The 19,292-nt window shown below is 43.4% G+C and overlaps 2 protein-coding genes and 1 long non-coding RNA gene across 3 annotated transcripts in view; all 3 read left to right on the top strand.

Annotated features, from left to right (window-relative positions):
- The window catches only part of LOC143989468 (uncharacterized), a 109,271-nt gene that overhangs the window by 80,153 nt on the left and 9,826 nt on the right, over window positions 1-19,292 (top strand). The window lies entirely within an intron of this gene.
- Window positions 1,279-4,616, top strand: LOC143989528 (uncharacterized). Its single transcript, XR_013277044.1, has 3 exons — window positions 1,279-1,529; window positions 2,787-2,908; window positions 2,995-4,616. It is a non-coding gene; the product is annotated as an uncharacterized LOC143989528 (long non-coding RNA).
- LOC143989491 (uncharacterized) lies at window positions 5,792-9,080 on the top strand. The gene is made up of 4 exons (XM_077489632.1): window positions 5,792-5,956; window positions 6,038-6,241; window positions 6,366-6,507; window positions 7,787-9,080. Exons 1-4 carry the CDS (start codon window positions 5,810-5,812, stop codon window positions 8,467-8,469), a joined length of 1,176 nt encoding a protein of 391 aa, XP_077345758.1. The 5' UTR covers window positions 5,792-5,809; the 3' UTR covers window positions 8,470-9,080.

A 19,292-nucleotide genomic window follows, 5' to 3' on the forward strand; every position in this document is an offset into this window, starting at 1 on the left:
CAATATAAATAAAACCCATTTGAAAAAAACAGCATGGGTTCCCCCCTAGTCCATTACCAGGCCCTTTGGGTCTGGTATAAGTATTAAGAGGAACCCCAAACCAAAATGTAAAACGAAATTGCGTGGGGGTCCCCCCAAAATGCATACCAGACCAGTCAGGTCTGGTATGAATATTAAGGGCAACAATGCACCAATTTCTTTTTAAAAATGGCATAGGGGTCCCCCTAAAATCCATACCAGATCCTCCAGGTCTGGTATGGATTATAAGGGAAACCCTGCACCAATTTTTTTTTTTTTAATGGTGTAGGGGCCCCTCAAAATCCATATCAGACCCTTATCCAAGCACGCAGTCTGGCAGGCCGCAGAAAAAGAGGGGGCAAGAGAGCGCCCCCCCTCCTGAATCGTACCAGGCCACATGCCCTCAACTTGGGGGGGGTGCATTGGAGTCACCACCAAAGAACCTTGTCCCCATGTTGATGGGGACAAGGGCCTCATCTCCACAAACCTTGCCCAGTGATTGTGGGGGTCTGCAGGCAGGGGGCTTATCGGAATCTGGAAGCCCCCAGATCCCCGGACCCCCATCTGAATTGGTAACGGGTACATTGACACAAAAAAGTGTAAAAAATTGTAAAAAAAGACAGGAGACACCTAAAGTCCCTTTTATTAAAAAAAACAAATCTCCCACAATGTAGATCCAACTCACTCTGCCACACGGACCGGAAAAAGAAAAAAAAATGCAACAGCTCTGCCTCCATGGGAGGCTCCCGCTGAGTGACGATTCTTATTGACCGCTGTTATAGAGCTGAGGGCGGGGCCACCTGTTTACGTCACCGGGTGGTCCCGCCTCATGCTATATAACAGCTGTCAATGAGAAGAAGAGTCACTCGGCGGGAGCCTCCCATGAAGGCAGAGCTGTTTTTTTTCTTTTTTCGGTCAGTCGAGCGCCATGAGATGGATCTACATCGTGGGACATTTTTATTTTTTAATAAAGGACTTGTCCCAAAGTGTCTCCTGTCTATTTTACAATGTACCTGTTACCAATTCAGAAGGGAGGGTGGGATCTGGGCTTCCAGATTGCGATAAGGGCAAGGGCTGTGGGGTATCAACATGGGGACAAGGTGTTTTGGGGTAACTCCAAAGCATCCCCCCCTATGTTGAGGGCATGTGGCCGGGTATGGTTCAAGAGGGGGGAGCTCTCTCGTTCCCCCTCTTTTTCTGCGGCCTGCCATGTTGTGTGCTCGAATAAAGGTCTGGTGTGCATTTTGCGGGGACCCCTATGCCATTTTTTTTATATACAGTACATACACACCCAGCACACTAAAAGACATTTCTCGGGGCTACAGTTCCTTTGATCTCCACAAGATGGTGATCTCACTTCTATCCAGACAGGACCTCTCTATGGAATACAGACAGGAAGTGGTGTCAGCTATAGACAGGAAGTGATATCAGGTACAGACAGGAAGTTCCAAGTGAGAGGTAAGTGGGGAAGAAGTAGAGAGAAGACGTTGCTGGAAGTAGCAGTAGAGGAGGTAATAAGATCTTATTTTCTATTTACACTCAGTAACCTCCCTCGTCATGTCTGTCCTCCTCCTCCATAGTCACTGTGATGTCTTTTATCTCCAGCAGATGATGATACACACATATATGGTGTGGAAACCTAGATTAACCCCAGGGGCAGAACATTTCCCCACTTACGGGGGCCAGAGCAGATTGTACGACTTTTATTATTGGGGGATAGGGGTTGGAGTATGTATGTCTTTATTTTATTAGATTCAAAGAAAGAAGAAAAAGTGGAAAATGTCTTGAAATGAATGTCTCCATAATGATTCCAGTCTCAGATATCCATCCTAAAATGTGATCAGTAAAGTGTCCAGAGTACACGGAGATCATAGGAATATGACGTGTCCTGGCAAAGCCCAAAGACAAAGTTCACCTTTCAGTTTAGGAGAGGTGGGACGCACCCGGGAGAAGTGATTCTGTATACAGAAACCTCACAGAGAGACCCCCCACAGCTCCTCCTCCCAATGTCCCTCCAACCAGAGTCAGAGAATCCTATGACATCACACTGACCCAACAGCTCCTCCTCCCAATGTCCCTTTGACCAGAGTCAGAGAATCCTATGACATCACACTGACCCCACAGCTCCTTCTCCCAATTTCCCTCCAACCAGAGTCAGAGAATCCTATGACATCACACTGACCCACAGCTCCTCCTCCCAATTTCCCTCCAACCAGAGTCAGGGAATCCTATGACATCACACTGACCCCACAGCTCCTCCTCCCAATTTCCCTCCAATCAGAGTCAGAGAATCCTATGACATCACACTGACACCACAGCTCATCCCAATGTCCCTCCAACCAGAGTCAGAGAATCCTATGACATCACACTGAGCCCACAGCTCCTCCTCCCAATGTCCCTCCAACCAGAGTCTGAGAATCTTATGACATCACACTGACCCCACAGCTCCTCCTCCCAATGTCCCTCCAACCAGAGTCAGAGAATCCTATGACAACACACTGACCTCCAGCTGACTCTTTTTCTGATGCTCTCAGGATGTGGCCGGACCCTTGGAATCCTCGCATGCAAAACAGGACTGTTGGACCCCTGTTGTATGTAATGATGTCAGAATGCCTGTGATAAGCTTTTAACCTACAGAGTGAGGGGCCCTGTGTGAGCAAATTATACCTCAGCCTGAAGTGAAACGTTAATAAAATGGAGACCTGAATAGTGAAGTGAGGAGGATTCTGGGAATGTAATTAGATTTTACTATTTGTATTCAAATCTAGAGTTTTCCTCCTGTGGAGTCTGGAGATCATATGACCCTCACCTTGCCTCCACCTCCCTCCCTGATAGAAGAGAGAAATAAAAAGAAGATTCTAGAAGTCACCAGAGAGATCATAGAGTAGAGGTGAGCGGTGCTGGGAATTCTGGGACATTATCCAGTAACAGACAAGGGATGTGTCTGGATGGTGACTGTATCATTGTGTGTGTCAGGTTCCTATAAGGTGTCAGGATGTCACTGTCTATTTCTCCATGGAGGAGTGGGAGTATTTAGAAGGACACAAGGATCTCTACAAGGACGTCATGATGGACAATCAGCCGCCCCTCACATCACCGGGTAAGAGGAGACTTTATTGCAAAGGAGAGAGCAGTACGGAGGCTCCACCTAGATCCCCCATCATCAGAAAAACATATAGAAACAATGTATTCAGTGCACTCATCACCTCCTCCTAATTCTAATCCCACTTGCTAAGAAAAAAAAAACAAAATGCTGAAGCATGTCTCTTCATAAAAATCTCACTCCTATATTACCACCCTCACCCTTCTACTTCTCCTAACCACTGGTGATATATGCCCAAACCTCCATCATTATCTATACCCAATGCACCAATCACCTTGCAACCTCTGGCAGCAGCTGCAATCCACATAATTTAGTTTCCCTTCCTCTTCTTCCCAAAACCAGCCTCCCCTTCTGCGCCCTTTGGAACACCTGCTCTGCCTGCAACAAACTCGCCTCTGTCCATTAAATCTGGATTTCGCCCTCAACACTCCACAGAAACTGCTCTCCTAAAACTCACAACAATTTACTAATGGCCAAAACCAATGGACACTATTCCGTGCTCCTACTCCTGGACCTCTTTGCTGCCTTTGGCATGGTGGATCACCCCCTGCTCCTCAAAAAACTTTACTGCTTTGGTCTCTGTACTCTTCACTATTTCTCATCCTACCTATCCCACAGCACCTTCAGTATCATTTACAATTCTACTTCCTCCTCTCCTCTCCTCTACCTTTCTCCATTGGGGTCCTCCAAGGTTCTTTTCTTGGACCTCTCCTATTCTCGATCTACACCTCCTCCCTGGGTCAGTTGATTGTCTTCCATGGCTATCAATATTTCATTTTTATGCTGAGGACCCCCAAATCTATCCGTCTACTCCTCAGCTCACTCCTTCAGTCTCCTCACGCATCACCAATTTACTAACCGACATATCAGCCTGGATGTCACATAATTTCCTCAAACTCAGTCTTCGTAGATGTACTGCAACAGGTTGGCTCGGCTGCGGGAATCGCCATAGGTGTACATTGGTGCTCGTACATGACGTTTTGTGTGTGCGCGTCGATTGGCCAGCGGGGGGGAGCCAATCAGCGGGTCCGTTGGACTCTATGTCCGCCGGTCGCCCGCAATCATTCCCCACAGAGACAGAATTTAGATCATGTAGAACTCCAAACACATGATAGTTGCTAGCTGTTTCGGATTTGCCAGGTCGGTCACACATTTTAGCTATTTCTCCTGTCTTTCTGCTATACAGGAAGATTGAACTGTGTGTTGTCCCAGGCAGCCCATCCCCCATACAGTTTTTAAACACACTGAGGGAACACAGTGAACCCTTTTGATCACCCCTGATGTTATCCCCTTCCTTGCCAGTGCCTTTAGTACAATAACAGTGCATGTTTTTAGTACTGATCACTGTAATAATGCCACTGGTTCCCAAAAAAGTGTCAAATGTCAGTTAGGTGTCCGATCTGTCAGCCACAATGTCGCAGACCCGCTAAAAATCACAGATCACCGCTACTACTAGTAAAAAATAAAAAAAAATGCCCTAAATCTATCCCCTATTTTGTAGACGCTATAACTTTTGCGCAAACCATTCAATATAGACTTCTTGGAGGGTTTTTTTTTTTTTTTTATCAAAAATATGTAGCAGAATACAAATTGTCTTAAATTGATGAAGAAATTCAATTTTTTTTATTTATTTATTTGGGGTGTGTTTTATAGCAGAAAGTAAAAAATATAGTTTTAAAAAAAAAAAATTTACGGCCTTTTTTTGTTTATAGTGCAAAAAAATAAAAAACGCAGAGGTGATCATACCACCAAAAGAAAGCTCTATTTGTGGGAAATAAAGGGCATCAATTTTGTTTGGGTACAGCACCGCAAGAGCAATTGTCAGCTAAAATAATGCAAAAAAATGGCTCGGTCATTAAGGGGGTAAATCCTTCCAGGGCTGAAGTGGTTAATGCCTTAACTATCAACCCGTCCCAGAAACCAAGGTGCTAGGTGTTATCTTGGACTCTGAACTATCCTTTTTGGACCCAAATCCAATTACTGTCCAAAGCTTGCCGCCGCAACATCTCCAAAATATGCCCCTTACTAACCAATGACACCACAAAGCTTCTCTCTGGTAATCTCTCGCCTCGACTGGCTTGCCTTTACATAGGCTATCCCCCCTTCAGTCCATCATATATGCTGCTGCCAGATTTATCAATCTTACCAACCATTTAGTGTCTACTACCCCTCTCTGCCAATCTCTCCATTGGCTTCCTCTCGTCCAACGAATTCAATTCAAAATACTAACAATAACTTGCAAAGATTTCCATAACTCAGCCCCCAGCTATATCACTAACCTAGTCTCAAAATACCCACCAAATCCTCCTCTTCGAACCTCCCAAGACATCCTGCTCTTCAGCTCCCTCATCACATTTTCCCATGTTCACCTCCAAGACTTCTCCTGAGCCTCTCCCATCCTTTGGAACTCCCTACCCCAATCTAACCCACAGTCTCCTACTCTGTCCACTTTTAGGCAATCCATGAAAACCCTTCTCTTCATCGAAGACTATTCTACCTCCACCTTGCAAATGTACTCTCCATCAGCTCATCCCCCACTGTTATTACCTTTTGTATCGCTTGACCCTCTCTTTTAGACCGTAAGCTCTAACGAGCAGGGCCTTCTGACTCCTCCTGTATTGAATTGTTTTGGAACTGTACTCTGCCCTCATGCTGTAAAGTGCTGTGCAAACTGTTGGCGCTATATAAATGCTGTATAATAATAATAATATTCAGTCAGTGTGTGTGTTTCCTGCAGATGGATCCAGTAATGGGAACCCACCAGAGAGATGTCCCCGTCCTCTGTATTCCCGGGATTCCACACAGGAAGGTCACACCATCCCTCACCATCATCAGGTAGATGAGGAACAATCACTGATAGTTATGATTTATACACAAGTATGTTTGTTACAATTGATTTTCTTTTGATATTTTTAGAGAGTAAACCTCGGGGATTATAATATTGTTGTTAAAGAAGAGTATAAAGAGGAGGATGAGGAGTATGGAGTGATGGAGGAGTTTTCAGGACACAAGAATATGATGGAGCCACCTAATACCAGGAACCCACCAGAGAGATGTCCCCGTCCTCTGTATTCCCGGGATTCCACTCAGGAAGATCACACCATCCCCCACCATTACAAGGTTGGTGGGACGGAGCATCTAGAACATGGACTTGTGGAGATGGCAGGAATTTGCTTTAATGTGATGTAACAATTTTAAAGCTTATATTTTACAGATATTATTTTTGATCCTTCTCTTGGTTTAGGGTGAAGATCTGATAGATATAAAAGTTGAGGTTAAAGCAGAAGAAGAAGAGAGGTACATGAGGGATGATCAGCAGTCTATGGAGGAGGATGGAATAACGGGGACATTTATAGAGGAGGACACTCCTACAGAGATCAGCACAGGTGGGTCATTAACACTAAATACATTCCTCCACCCATACTGCTCACTGATTGGTCCAGAGTAGGGCAAGGACTGGGTGATATCAGCCTGTAATCCCCTGGTCACTTTCCTGAGCTGTGTTCCCCGTCCTGTATTCCTGTATTTCTCTCGGATAATCTTCCTTCTCTGTGCTGCAAACACAATTTATATATCTAGACTGGATTTATGGAGATTCTGGGGTTCAGCTGGCGGCAAAATGTTGATTTTCACCATAGGCGTTGCTCCACCTAGGCAGTTGGGGGCAGAACACCCAAGGCACATGCCCATGTCTGGGTCTAGCAAGATCTCTGACAGAACAATTCTCCCAGGGTTACTTGCTCTGTTATTTGCTGGCTGTGCCGGGTGGAGGGATATGTCTGTATAGTCTCAGACCCAAGTCACTGAGTGCAGTCTCAGGAGATGGGAGGCAGTGGTGTGGGACCTCTGCAACTTGTCTCATGTAAACATTTAAGCTTCTACTGACTTCAGAATACCAATATGAGTCCTGAATTAAATTGCATTTTACATACTCCTGACCCCTGCATTATATACATGCATTGTTATACATCTTATAATTCTGATAGTTTATAGTCCTATTTGTTGACTCTGATACAATATGTAGTATGCTTCATACTCCTGACTTCTCCACCATCTCCCCACTGCTATATATAAACATAATACGTATTCTCTTTTGTTACACCCATTTTCTATTAGCTGGAAATTTTATATCTGATTGGAGCACAGACTTTTACATGGTGATAATAATGTGATAACATTCTCAAAATGTGGAACCTTAAACAGAAAGTGATAATGAGGGAGGAGTCAATAACCCAATGATGGGGGTCTTCAGGATCAGTCCAGTCTTCATCTTGGTTGTTCTCCCCCCATCCTCACTCTCTGACCTCTGGTGGGGCTCAGCCCCGCTGTTATTCATGACTAAATCATGGACTAAATAAGGAAGTGCAGGACTTCTTGTGTTGGGAAGATGGCAATGAGTGATAGAGGGGGAGGGGACACTCGTCCTATAATCCCCTCATCACTGTCACTCCTATAAAAGACAGTTCTCGTTGTTTCCTCACTCTCTGACTAAGGTCCATGAATAAAGAAATGATCTGGTAGGAGATCAGAGGACCCATTTACTAGTTACCTTGAGGGGGGAATTGTAAGATCCTCAGAGACAAAGCTGCCTGATGTGGGCGGAGTCCTGGTTTAGGGGAACCAATCAGCTCATGTCTAGTAATAATCTTTGTATTTCTATTTTAGTAGATGGACGGGAGATGAGGAAAACCTCAGAGGATTGTCTCACTTTGTCTCCAGACTGTAAAGTAGAAGATGAGGACATCACACAGTATAGTCCAGGAGAAAACCCGACTACCTCAAATCTCCATCCGGCATCACACGGGGCCGTCCTTCCAACAGAGAAGAGCTTTTCCTGTACTGAGTGCGGGAAGAGTTTCTTTTTTAAACACCGTCTTTATGTGCATAAAAGATCTCACACAGGTGAGAAGCCACATTCATGTCCTGAGTGCGGGAAATGTTTTTCACAGACATCCAATCTCTACAGACATCAGAGATCTCACAGAGGGGAGAAGCCGTATTCCTGTCCCGAGTGCGGAAAATCTTTTGCAAGTAACTCACATCTGATCTCCCATCAGAGATCTCACACAGGGGAGAAGCCATTTTCCTGTCCTGAGTGCGGGAAATGTTTTACAGAGAAGGCGCATCTTTATGATCATCAGAAAGGGCACACGGGTGAGAAGCCACATTCCTGTCCTGAGTGTGGGAAAGGTTTTTCAAGGAAATCCACTCTTAATGTACATTTGAGATCTCACACAGGGGAAAAGCCGTATTCCTGTCCAGAGTGCGGGAAATGTTTTGTAAGTAAATCACATCTTGTCAGACATCAGAGGTCTCACACAGGGGAAAATCAGTTTTCCTGTCCTTAGTGTGGGAAATGTTTTTCAGACAAGTCCTCTCTTTGCAGACATCAGAAATTGCAGACAGATGAAAAGCTATATTCCTGTTCTGAGTGTTGGAAATGTTTTCAAATAAATCACATCTTGTTTCACACGGGGGACAAGTAGTATTCTTGTCCTGAGTGTGAGACATGTTTTACATTGACATCTGATCTTCACACATGTGGGAGAAGCCGTATTCCTGTTCTGAGTGCGGGAAATGCTTTTCATTGAAGTCCAATATTTCCATACATCAGAGATCTCACACGCGGAAGAAGCCACTTTCCTGTCCTGAGTGAGGGAATTGTTCCTCACTGAAGTCCCGTCTTCCTGTACATCAGAGATCCCACACAACCCTCGAGGTGTATTAGTGCCTTGAGTGTGGGAAATGTCTTCTATATGAATGTTGCTGGACATCACAGCTCTCATGTGGGGAAGAAGCACACCCTGATATACACCTCAGATATACTCCATGGCTGATCTTCATCATGGAAGAAACAGTTGATAAGGAGATCAGAGATCACCAAAGACATGGATGAAGTGTTGTACCGTGTTGGCCATTGATAGCGGTAGAAAAATAAAAATGGAGTCATCACCTTTCATTGGCTGAGTATATTTTGTGGTGTAAACTTCCACAAACACTTAGAGGTCTATTTTTTTAGAAATGTGTTAAAAGAATGTGACCATGACCAACATTTGGCCCAGCCGTGACAAAAATTGGCCATATTTTGTTTCAGTCACTGATTTCCTATGATCATTGGCTCCATCTAGTGGCCATAATGCCGTATTTCTTTTTTTATGTAGGTAGTTTAGGAAAAATACCGCATTGTTGCCAAAAGATGGAGCTGATGATCCCAGGAAATCACAGCTTTTTTTACATTTCCGGACAGAATTTGTAATGGCTGGGCAAATGCTTGCAACTAATTTTGTAATGAGTAGATCCCTTATTTTAATTTGTCAGGCATGGGCTCATATAAAGTAAAAAAAAAAAATGGAATTTAGCGTGTATCCTCACAGGGTGACACAGTGAATGCACTAATAGAAATATGTCAACGCCCCACTATGGAATGGAAAAGACTAGAAATTGCAAAAATGGACTTTGTAGGCACACACACATTATGTGTGTGCCTACAAAGTCCATTTTTGCAATTTCTAGTCTTTTCCATGGGCTCATATAAATTACTGAGATCATACTCAATCACTTATGAATAAAGTAGACATTGAAGAACGTAAGCTAAATAAACCAATAGTATTAAACTGACCATCGTTGTTTTAAAATGGAAAATATTGCATTTGGCCATTAGATGGCACTAAGTATTTTACAAATTAGCACCATCTAGTGGATAAATGTGGTACTTTACATCTCAAATAAATGGAAAACATTCAACCAGCAGAGCAAACATCCTAATAAATCTTTTTTTTTTGACCCCACATTCACATATAAGGAATGTACATGAACGTTTACCAAATGAATTGCTGTGTACATTTTTGTAAAAAGACTCTATATCTCTGAAGATGTTTCTAAAGAAACAGGTAAATGAATAGTCCTTCTAGTATTGTTATTACCAGGCTGCAGCTAGGGGGAGCTCTACCGTTTAGCGGGTGCCCACAGCTTAGTGATTCCATCTAGCTCTCTTCCATCTGTTAAAATGCACATTTTGGTCTTGAAGATTAGCTCAAACCCCCCCAAACATATATTTTTTCAAAGCAGAGGCCCTGGAGAATAAAATGGTGGTAGTTACATTTTTCTTTATATCAGATGATGTTAGCGCAATGGTTTATCAAGGGTAAATAAATACATCACTCTTTTTTTTTAGGAAGTAAACGGGCTTAGAATTATTGCTCTCACACCAGTGTGTATATTTTTTAGTATATATACAGTGAGGGGAAAAAAGTGTTGGATCCCCTGCTTGACAAAGAAATGATGAGTCGATCATTTAAATGGTAGGTTTATTTTAACAGTGAGAGACAGAATAGCAACAAACAAATCCAGAAAAACGTTATAAATTGATTTGCATTTTAATGAGTGAAATAAGTATTTGATCCCCTATCAATCAGAAAGATTTCTGGCTCCCAGGTGTCTTCTATACAGGTTACGAGTTGAGATTAGGAGCAGTCACTTAACCACTTCAGCCCCGGAAGATTTTATCCCCTTCCTGACCAGAGCACTTTTTGCGATTCGGCACTGCGCCGCTTTAACTGACAATTGCGCGGTTGTGCGACGTGGCTCCCAAACAAAATTGACGTCCTTTTTTTCCCGCAAATAGAGATTTCTTTTGGTGGTATTTGATCACCCCTGCAGTTTTTATTTTTTGCGCAATAAACAAAAAAATAGCGACAATTTTGAAAAAAACGCATTATTTTTTACTTTTTTGCTATAATAAATATCCCCCAAAAAATATAAAAACAAATTTTTTTTCCTCAGTTTAGGCCGATACGTATTCTTCTACATATTTTTGGTATAAAAAAAATCGCAATAAGCGATTATTGATTGGTTTGCGCAAAACACATTTTTGGGACCATTGTCATTTATACAGCAATCAGTGCTATACAAATGCACTGATTCCTGTGTAAATGATACTGGCAGTGAAGGGGTTAACCACTAGGTGGCAGTGTAGGGGTTAAGTGTGTCCTAGAGGTGTGTTGCTAACTGTGGGGGGGGCGTGGCTGTGTTTTACACATCACTGATCTCTGCTCCGATCACAGGGAGCAGAGATCAGTGTCACTGTTGCTAGGCAGAACAGGGAGATGCTTGTTTACTTTAGCATCTCCCCGTTCTTCCTCTCCGTGAGGCGATCGCGGGTATCCCCGCGGCGATCGAGTCTGCGGGACCTGCGATCCTACTCACTGAGCTTCCCGCAAGCGCGCCTCCTCTTAAAGTGCAATGTACAGGTACGTGATTCTGCTTGTATGTGCCCTTCTGCCGACGTATATTGGTGTGAGGCGGTCGGGAAGCGGTTAAAGGGAGTTCTCCTAATCTCAGCTTGTTACCTGCCCACAGAAGCAATCAAACAATCAATCAGATTCCAATCGCTCCACCATGGCCAAGACAAAAGAGCTGTCCAAGGATGTCGGGGACAAGATTGTAGACCTACACAAGGCTAGAATGGGCTTCAAGACCATCGCCAAGCAGATGGTGCAATTATTCACAAATGGAAGAAGCACAAAATAAATGTCAATCTCCCTCGATCTGGGGCTCCATGCAAGATCTCACCTCGTGAAGTTTCAATGATCATGAGAACAGTGAGGAATCAGCCCAGAACTACATGGGAGAATCTGGGCAATGATCTCAAGGCAGCTGAGACCATAGGCACCAAGAAAACAATTGGTAACACACTATGCCATGAAGGATTGAAATCCTGCAGCCCCTGCAAGGTCCCCTTGCTCAAGAAAGCACATGAACAGGACCATCTGAGGTTTTCTAATGAACATCTAAATGATTCAGAGGAGAACTGGGTGAAAGCTTTGAGGTCAGATGAGACCCAAATCGAACTCTTTGGCATCAACTTAACTTGCCATGTTTGGAGGAGAAGGAATGCTGCCCCCAAGATCCCCACCGTCAAACATGGAGGTGGAAACATTATGCTTTGTTGGTGTTTTTTTGTGCTAAGGGGACAGGACAACTTCACTGCATCAAAGAGACAATGGACGGGGGCCACGTACCATCAAATCTTGGGTAAAAACCTTCCCTCAGCTAGGGAATTGAAAATGGGGGCGTGGATGGGTATTCCAGCATGACAATGACCCCAAACCCATGGCCAAGGCAGCAAAGGAGTGGCTCAAGAAGAAGCACAATAAGGTCCTGGAGTGGCCTAGCCAGTCTCCAGACCCTAATCCCATAGAAAATATGTGGAGGGAGCCTCAAAACCTTAATGACTTGGTGTCAGAAATCATGAAGGGGCCACGTACCTTCAACTCTTGGGTGAGAACCTCCTTCCCTCAGCTAGGGCATTGAAAATGGGTAATGGATGGGTATTCCAGCATGAAAATGACCCAAAACACGTGGCCAAGGCAGCAAGGAGTGGCTCAAGAAGAAGCACATTAAGGTCCTGGAGTGGCCTAGACAGTCTCCAGACCCTAATCCCATAGAAAATATGTGGAGGGAGCCTCAAAACCTTAATGACTTGGTGTCAGAAACCATGAAATCAGGCCGAGACACAAGTACAGTTAAATCACACTTGTTTAATAATAAAAGTAAAAAGAACAAATGTAGTCAAAACATAGCCAAAGTTCAGTAACCGGAATGGATAGTAAGCCAAGCCAAAAGTTAGGGATCAATGTAGTGGAACAGCAAGCAGGATCTGGAGCCAGAAGGGATGTCAGCAAAGCAAGTCTTTAAATGGGAACGCAGGAGATAGGCTTTGTGATGTTGACCAAGGTGAAGGCCAGAGATCCTTTGGGCTGGGGGCTGTGTCTGCTTCCAGGGCAGGGAGATGCAGCTTTTAGCCATTGTGAGCAGGAGAGGCAGAATAGATCTCCTGTAGACCTTACTAGGAATCCCGTGGTGATGTAGAAGGAAGAACTCAGGGGTCGCCGGCACCTCCCGGTCAGTGAATTTTTTCACTATGCGATGCACTTCTGTCCAAAAGGGCTGAAGGATGCGACAGGACCAGAAGACGTGAAGGAGCGACCAAGTCACCTCCCCACATCTCCAACAAAGGTCAGTACTCTGAGAGAACATCTTGTGGATTTTTTCCAGAGTGTAGTACCACTGGGACAGTATTTTATTTTTACGTCAGACTCATACATGGCGATCCGTGGGCATGTGCGCTAATTGGTCATGGGGGAGCCAATTAATGGGTACGGCAGACTCGATGTCCGCTGGCCACCTGCGATCGTTCCCCACAGTGACAGAACAGGGATCTGCCAACGTAAACAAGGCAGATCTCCGTTCTGTCAGGGGATTACTGCTATGCAGGAAGACGGATCTGTGCATTGTCCCAGGCAGCCCATCCCCCATACAGTTAGTAAACACACTGGGGGAACACATTTAATCTCTTGATTGCCCCTGATGTTATCCCCTTCCCTGAGAGTGTCATTAGTACAATGTCAGTGCATATTTTTAGCGCTGATTACTGTAATAATGTGACTGTAATGACTGGTTCCCAAAAAAGTATCAAAAATGCCAGGTGATCTGACCACCGCAATGTCGCAGTCCCGCTAAAAATCGCAGATCACCACCATTACTAGTAAAAATAATAATAATAAAAATGCCATAAATCTATCCCCTATTATGAAGACGCTATAACTTTTGCGTAAACCAATCAATATACACTCTTTTTTTTTTACCAAAAATATGTAGCAGAATACAAATTGGCCTAAATTGATGAATATATTATATTTTTAAAATACACAATATTGGGTGTGTTTTATAGCAGAAAATAAAAAATATTGTTTTTTTTTTTTCACAATTGTCTGTCTTTTTTTGTATATAGCGCAAAAAATTTAAAATGCAGAGGTGATCAAATACCATCAAAAGAAAGCTCTGTTTGTGGTAAAAAAAAGGACACCAATTTTATTTGGGTGCAGCGTGGCACAGCTGCGCAATTGTTGGTTAAAGTAACGCAGTGCCGTATCGCAAAAAATGGCCTGGTCATTAAGGGGTTATAACCTTCCGGGGCTGAAGTGGTTAATAAAAGAAGAAGCCGCGCTATGTTCTTCCTTATATGTAATATATATGGTGACTGATTACCTGGACATGGTGTGAGGTACCAGGCATATACTCCAGTAGTGGGGACACTGCTGCCATTTCTTACAGATGGGGATTTTGAGCTAACCGGATTTTGAGAACGTCAGCGATGCAGGAGAGTTATTAACGCAATTTGATCTCTATAACTGGAGATCTCCCCTGTCTGGTAAGAGGCTGGCTACACTTTTCTGAGGAGCACCTTACTTTGCACTGGAGCACTTTATATATCTTTGGAGCACAGAGCACTTTATATATCTTTGGAGCACAGAGCACTTTATATATCTTTGGAGCACGGAGCACTTTGAAAACACTTGGACACTTGAAATTGGACTTTTTTTTTGATCACGTGATTATTTGATTTGTACATGTACTGTGTATACAGTGCCTTGCGAAAGTATTCGGCCCCCTTGAACTTTTCAACCTTTTGCCACATTTCAGGCTTCAAACATAAAGATATAACATTTTAATTTTTTGTGAAGAATCACCAACAAGTGGGACACAATTGTGAAGTGGAACGAAATCTATTGGATAATTTAAACTTTTTTAGCAAATAAAAAACTGAAAAGTGGTGCGTGCAAAATTATTCGCCCCCTTTACTTTCAGTGCAGCAAATTCACTCCAGAAGTTCAGCGAGGATCTCTGAATGATCCAACGTTGTCCTAAATGACTGATGGTGATAAATAGAATCCACCTGTGTGTAATCAAGTCTCTGTATAAATGCACCTGCTCTGTGATAGTCTCAGGGTTCTGTTGAAAGCGCAGAGAGCATCATGAAGACCAAGGAACACACCAGGCAGGTCCGTAATACTGTTGTGGAGAAGTTTAAAGCCGGATTTGGATACAAAAAGATTTCCCAAGCTTTAAACATCCCAAGGAGCACTGTGCAAGCAATCATTTTGAAATGGAAGGAGTATCAGACCACTGCAAATCTACCAAGACCTGGCTGTCCCTCTAAACTTTCAGCTCAGACATGGAGAAGACTGATCAGAGATGCAGCCAAGAGGCCCATGATCACTCTGGATGAACTGCAGAGAACTACAGCTGAGGTGGGAGAGTCTGTCCATAGGACAACAATCAGTCGTACACTGCACAAATCTGGCCTTTATGGAAGAGTGGCAAGAAGAAAGCCATTTCTCAAAGATATCCATAAAAAGTCTTGTCTAAAGTTTGCCACAAGCCACCTGGGAGACACACCAAACATGTGGAAGAAGGTGCTCTGGTCAGATGAAACCAAAAATTGAACTTTTTGCCCACAATGCAAAACGATATGTTTGGCGTAAAAGCAACACAGCTCATCACCCTCAACACACCATCCCCACTGTCAAACATGGTGGTGGCAGCATCATGGTTTGGGCTTGCTTTTCTTCAGCAGGGACAGGGCAGATGGTTAAAATTGAGGGGAAGATGGATGCAGCCAAATACAGGACCATTCTGGATGAAAACCTGTTGGAGTCTGCAAAAGACCTGAAACTGGGACGGAGATTTATCTTCCAACAAGACAATGATCCCAAACATACAGCAAAATCTACAAAGGAATGGTTCACAAATAAACGTATCCAGGTGTTAGAATGGCCAAGTCAAAGTCCAGACCTGAATCCAATCGAGAATCTGTGGAAAGAGCTGCAAACTGCTGTTCACAAACGCTCTCCATCCAACCTCACTGAGCTCGAGCTGTTTTGCAAGGAAGAATGGGCAAGAATTTCAGTCTCTTGATGTGCAAAACTGATAGAGACATATCCCAAGCGACTTGCAGCTGTAATCGCAGCAAAAGGTGGCTCTACAAAGTATTAACGCAAGGGGGCCGAATAATTTTGCACGCCCCACTTTTCATTTTTTTATTAGTTAAAAAAGTTTCAAAAATCCAATAGATTTCGTTACACTTCACAATTGTGTCCCACTTGGTGATTCTTCCCAAAAAATAAAAATTTTATATCTTTATGTTTGAAGCCTGAAATGTGGCAAAAGGTTGAAAAGTTCAAGGGGGCCGAATACTTTCGCAAGGCACTGTATATATATATATATATATATATATATATATATATATGTATGAATTTTATATTGAATTAACTCAGACTATATTTTACGAACTAGTTTTACATTTGGTTTAAAGAGACAGCGCAGAGAAAGACAGACAGAGAGAGACAGAGACATAAGGTGATAGAGAGAGAGAAAGACATAAAGTGACAGAGAGAGACACAGAGACAGTAAGATAGAGAGACAAAGAAAGACAGAAAGAGACTCAGAAAGAGAGAGAGACATAGACGGAAAGAGAGAGAGAGACAAAGGTAGAGGGAGAAAGAGAGACAAAGCGGGAGAGAAAGAAAGAGGGAGAGACAGAGGGAGAAACTGTAAGAGAGAGAGACAGAAAGAGAGAGACAAAGGGGAAGAGAGACATAGAGAGAGAGGGAGAGAGAGACAAAGAGCGAGGGAGAAACAAAGAGTGAGAGACAGAAAGAGAGAGGAAGAGGGAGAGACAGAAAGAGAGAGGGAGAAACAAAAAGAGAGAGAAAGAGGGGGAGACAAAGAGAGAAATAGACAAAGAGGGAGAGACTGAGAGAGGGGGAGAACCAAAGAGAGAGAGACAAAGAGGAAGAGAGAGACAGAAAAAGAGACAGAGAGGGAGATAGAGATAAGAAGAGGGAGAGAGAGACAGAAAGAGGGAGAGAGAGGGAGAAACCATAAGAGAGAGAGACAGAGAGAGGTAGAAACCGTTAAAGAAAGAGAGAGAGAGAGACAAAGAGGGAGAGACAGAAAGAGAGAGGGAGAAACAAAGAGAGAGAGAAAGAGGGGGAGACAGAGAGAGAAATAGACAAAGAGGGAGAGACTGAGAGAGAGGGAGAACCAAAGAGAGAGAGACAAAGAGGAAGAGAGAGACAGAAAAAGAGACAGAGAGGGAGATAGAGATAAGAAGAGGGAGAGAGAGACAGAAAGAGGGAGAGAGAGGGAGAAACCATAAGAGAGAGAGACAGAAAGAGAGAGGGAGAAACCGTTAAAGAAAGAGAGAGAGAGAGACAAAGAGGGAGAGACAGAAAGAGAGGGGAAGAGGGAGAAACAGAAAAAGGTAGTGACAAAGAGGGAGAGAGAGACACACTCTGTGTATAGGTGAGAGGGGCATAGTGCGATGTTAGGTCTTCACCCCCAAGCTTCAGTGCTATGCTACACCCACAGATTGTCGGATTTATGAGGGCTACAACAGAATAAATATACATTTTTCTCAAATACACCCAATGCTTGTTAGGTTATAAAAGTTTTATCTTCTAAATTGTGCAACATGCTCAAGAACGAAATTACTGAGTTGTGTCTAAAGCCGCGTACACACGGGCGGACTGTCTGGCCAACTTAGTCCGTCGAAACACATTTCAGCGGACAGTCCGCTCGTGTGTGGGCTTCAGCTGACTTTTTCAGCGTGCAGTCTGGCGGACTAAGTATTTCGGAATTTCCGTAATATTGTCCGTCGTACTTTGGTTTCAGCGGACAATCCGCTCGTGAGTAGGCTAGTTCGACGGACTAAGTATGGCGCATGCTCAGAAAGGATTTACACGGCGAAAGGTTGCATTGCTGTGTATTGGACTTCCTATTTCTAGTCCCGTCGTACGTGCTGTACACGTCATCGCGCAAACTTTCGACGGACTGTTTTGCATCCGTGTGTGTGGTCAAGTCCGTTCATTCGAAAGTAGGACGGACTGTCCGTTGGATTGTCTGATGGACTAAGTTGGCCATACAGTCCGCCCGTGTGTACGCGGCTTAAGTGGTATTGCTGTCTTATTATTCTACATAAAATCGATCCTAACATACCAGATATGTCCTGGAGATGCTTACGGGCCCCTGGCACCATGACACACATTTTGGGGTACAGTGTTGCATGATGTGAGCGAATTTCACCTGAGACCACACTCTGGATCAAGTTAAGAAGCTTCCTTTATTTGACTCGTACGAGGAGACAAGTTACAACAAAAGGACAGATAATTCAGCATAGACAAACAGTCAGCCTGATAGACGCCTATCTGAACAGATATTTGCCCATTGGTTCTGACCTCTATGACCCATGCAATAGGGCAGCATACATAGAGTTCAGCCTTATGAGCTCCTATCTGACTTGTCTGTCTAAGCCCTTGTACACACGGTCGGAGATTCCGACAACCAAATCCGTCGGAGTAATTCCGACGGATTAATTCCGGAAGAGGTCCGGAAGTGATGTTGCATACACACGGTCGGACTAAGTTGTCGGAAAATCCGATTGTACATAACGTGATGACGTTATTTCATTACGACGGGACTACATTCAGGCTAGTAGCCAATAGCTTTGGTCTAGGAATTTGATCTGAGCATGAGTGGCACTTTGTCCCTCGGAGTAGGCTACACATGATTGGAGTATGTCCGATAGGAGCATTTTGTTGGAAAATTTTACCGGCAAGTTGGAAAACTTGGTCCGTCGGAATATCCGACGGACCAGTCCGATGCAGACCACACACAGTCGGAATATCCGACAAAGCGGTCCGATAGGACACATTCCGTCGGAATCTCCGACCGTGTGTACAAGGGCTAGCAATTGTAGAACTTGCATTTATATACCCTTTTACAAGCCTTATCTTAACCATCTCTCCAAGATATGGTTGGTTGCTAAAATCTACATCAATGTAACTATTCATAAATCTGACACCTGCTCTACAACCAGACAAACATATTCATTCCCAGAATTCCTATATGTTCATTAAAGTGATTTATAACTGTTTTTGTCCAATTAAGAACACCTGTGTAGAGACAGTATGGCACCCAGCTGTGTTAAATCAAACCCTCCTTGTCCTGATAAGACAGATTTATGACTTTGGGAGAATGAACTTTCAATAATCCCACCAAATGTGTTATATGTGTTATTGTTTTTCACTACACAATTCTATGTGCAAAAGTACTGTATTATTTACATAAAATACACACACACACACATATATATGCACATACACATATATACATTCCATACAAAGCCAATTACTTTATTCAATATTGTCTAATTATTAATATATACATATATCAGTATTTCCTTATTCAATTTATTTTAACAGTTTTAATGAGGGCATAAGCAGACCTTTGTTTGGCCCTGTCAAGCTTAATTAATGTACTGTACATA

Source organism: Lithobates pipiens, unplaced genomic scaffold, assembly GCF_037356315.1.
Source record: "Lithobates pipiens isolate NorthernLeopardFrog02 unplaced genomic scaffold, aLitPip1_a1.2 Scaffold_18, whole genome shotgun sequence".
NCBI lineage: Eukaryota > Metazoa > Chordata > Amphibia > Anura > Ranidae > Lithobates > Lithobates pipiens.

Bases quoted from the DNA above. Each gene is read 5' to 3' on its own strand.
- LOC143989491 (XM_077489632.1), top strand. From the start codon at position 5,810: ATGCTGTATAATAATAATAATATTCAGTCAGTGTGTGTGTTTCCTGCA. The intron at 6,242-6,365 runs GTTGGTGGGACG...CTCTTGGTTTAG, and splicing joins CCATCCCCCACCATTACAAG to GGTGAAGATCTGATAGATAT. The intron at 6,508-7,786 runs GTGGGTCATTAA...TTTCTATTTTAG, and splicing joins TCCTACAGAGATCAGCACAG to TAGATGGACGGGAGATGAGG.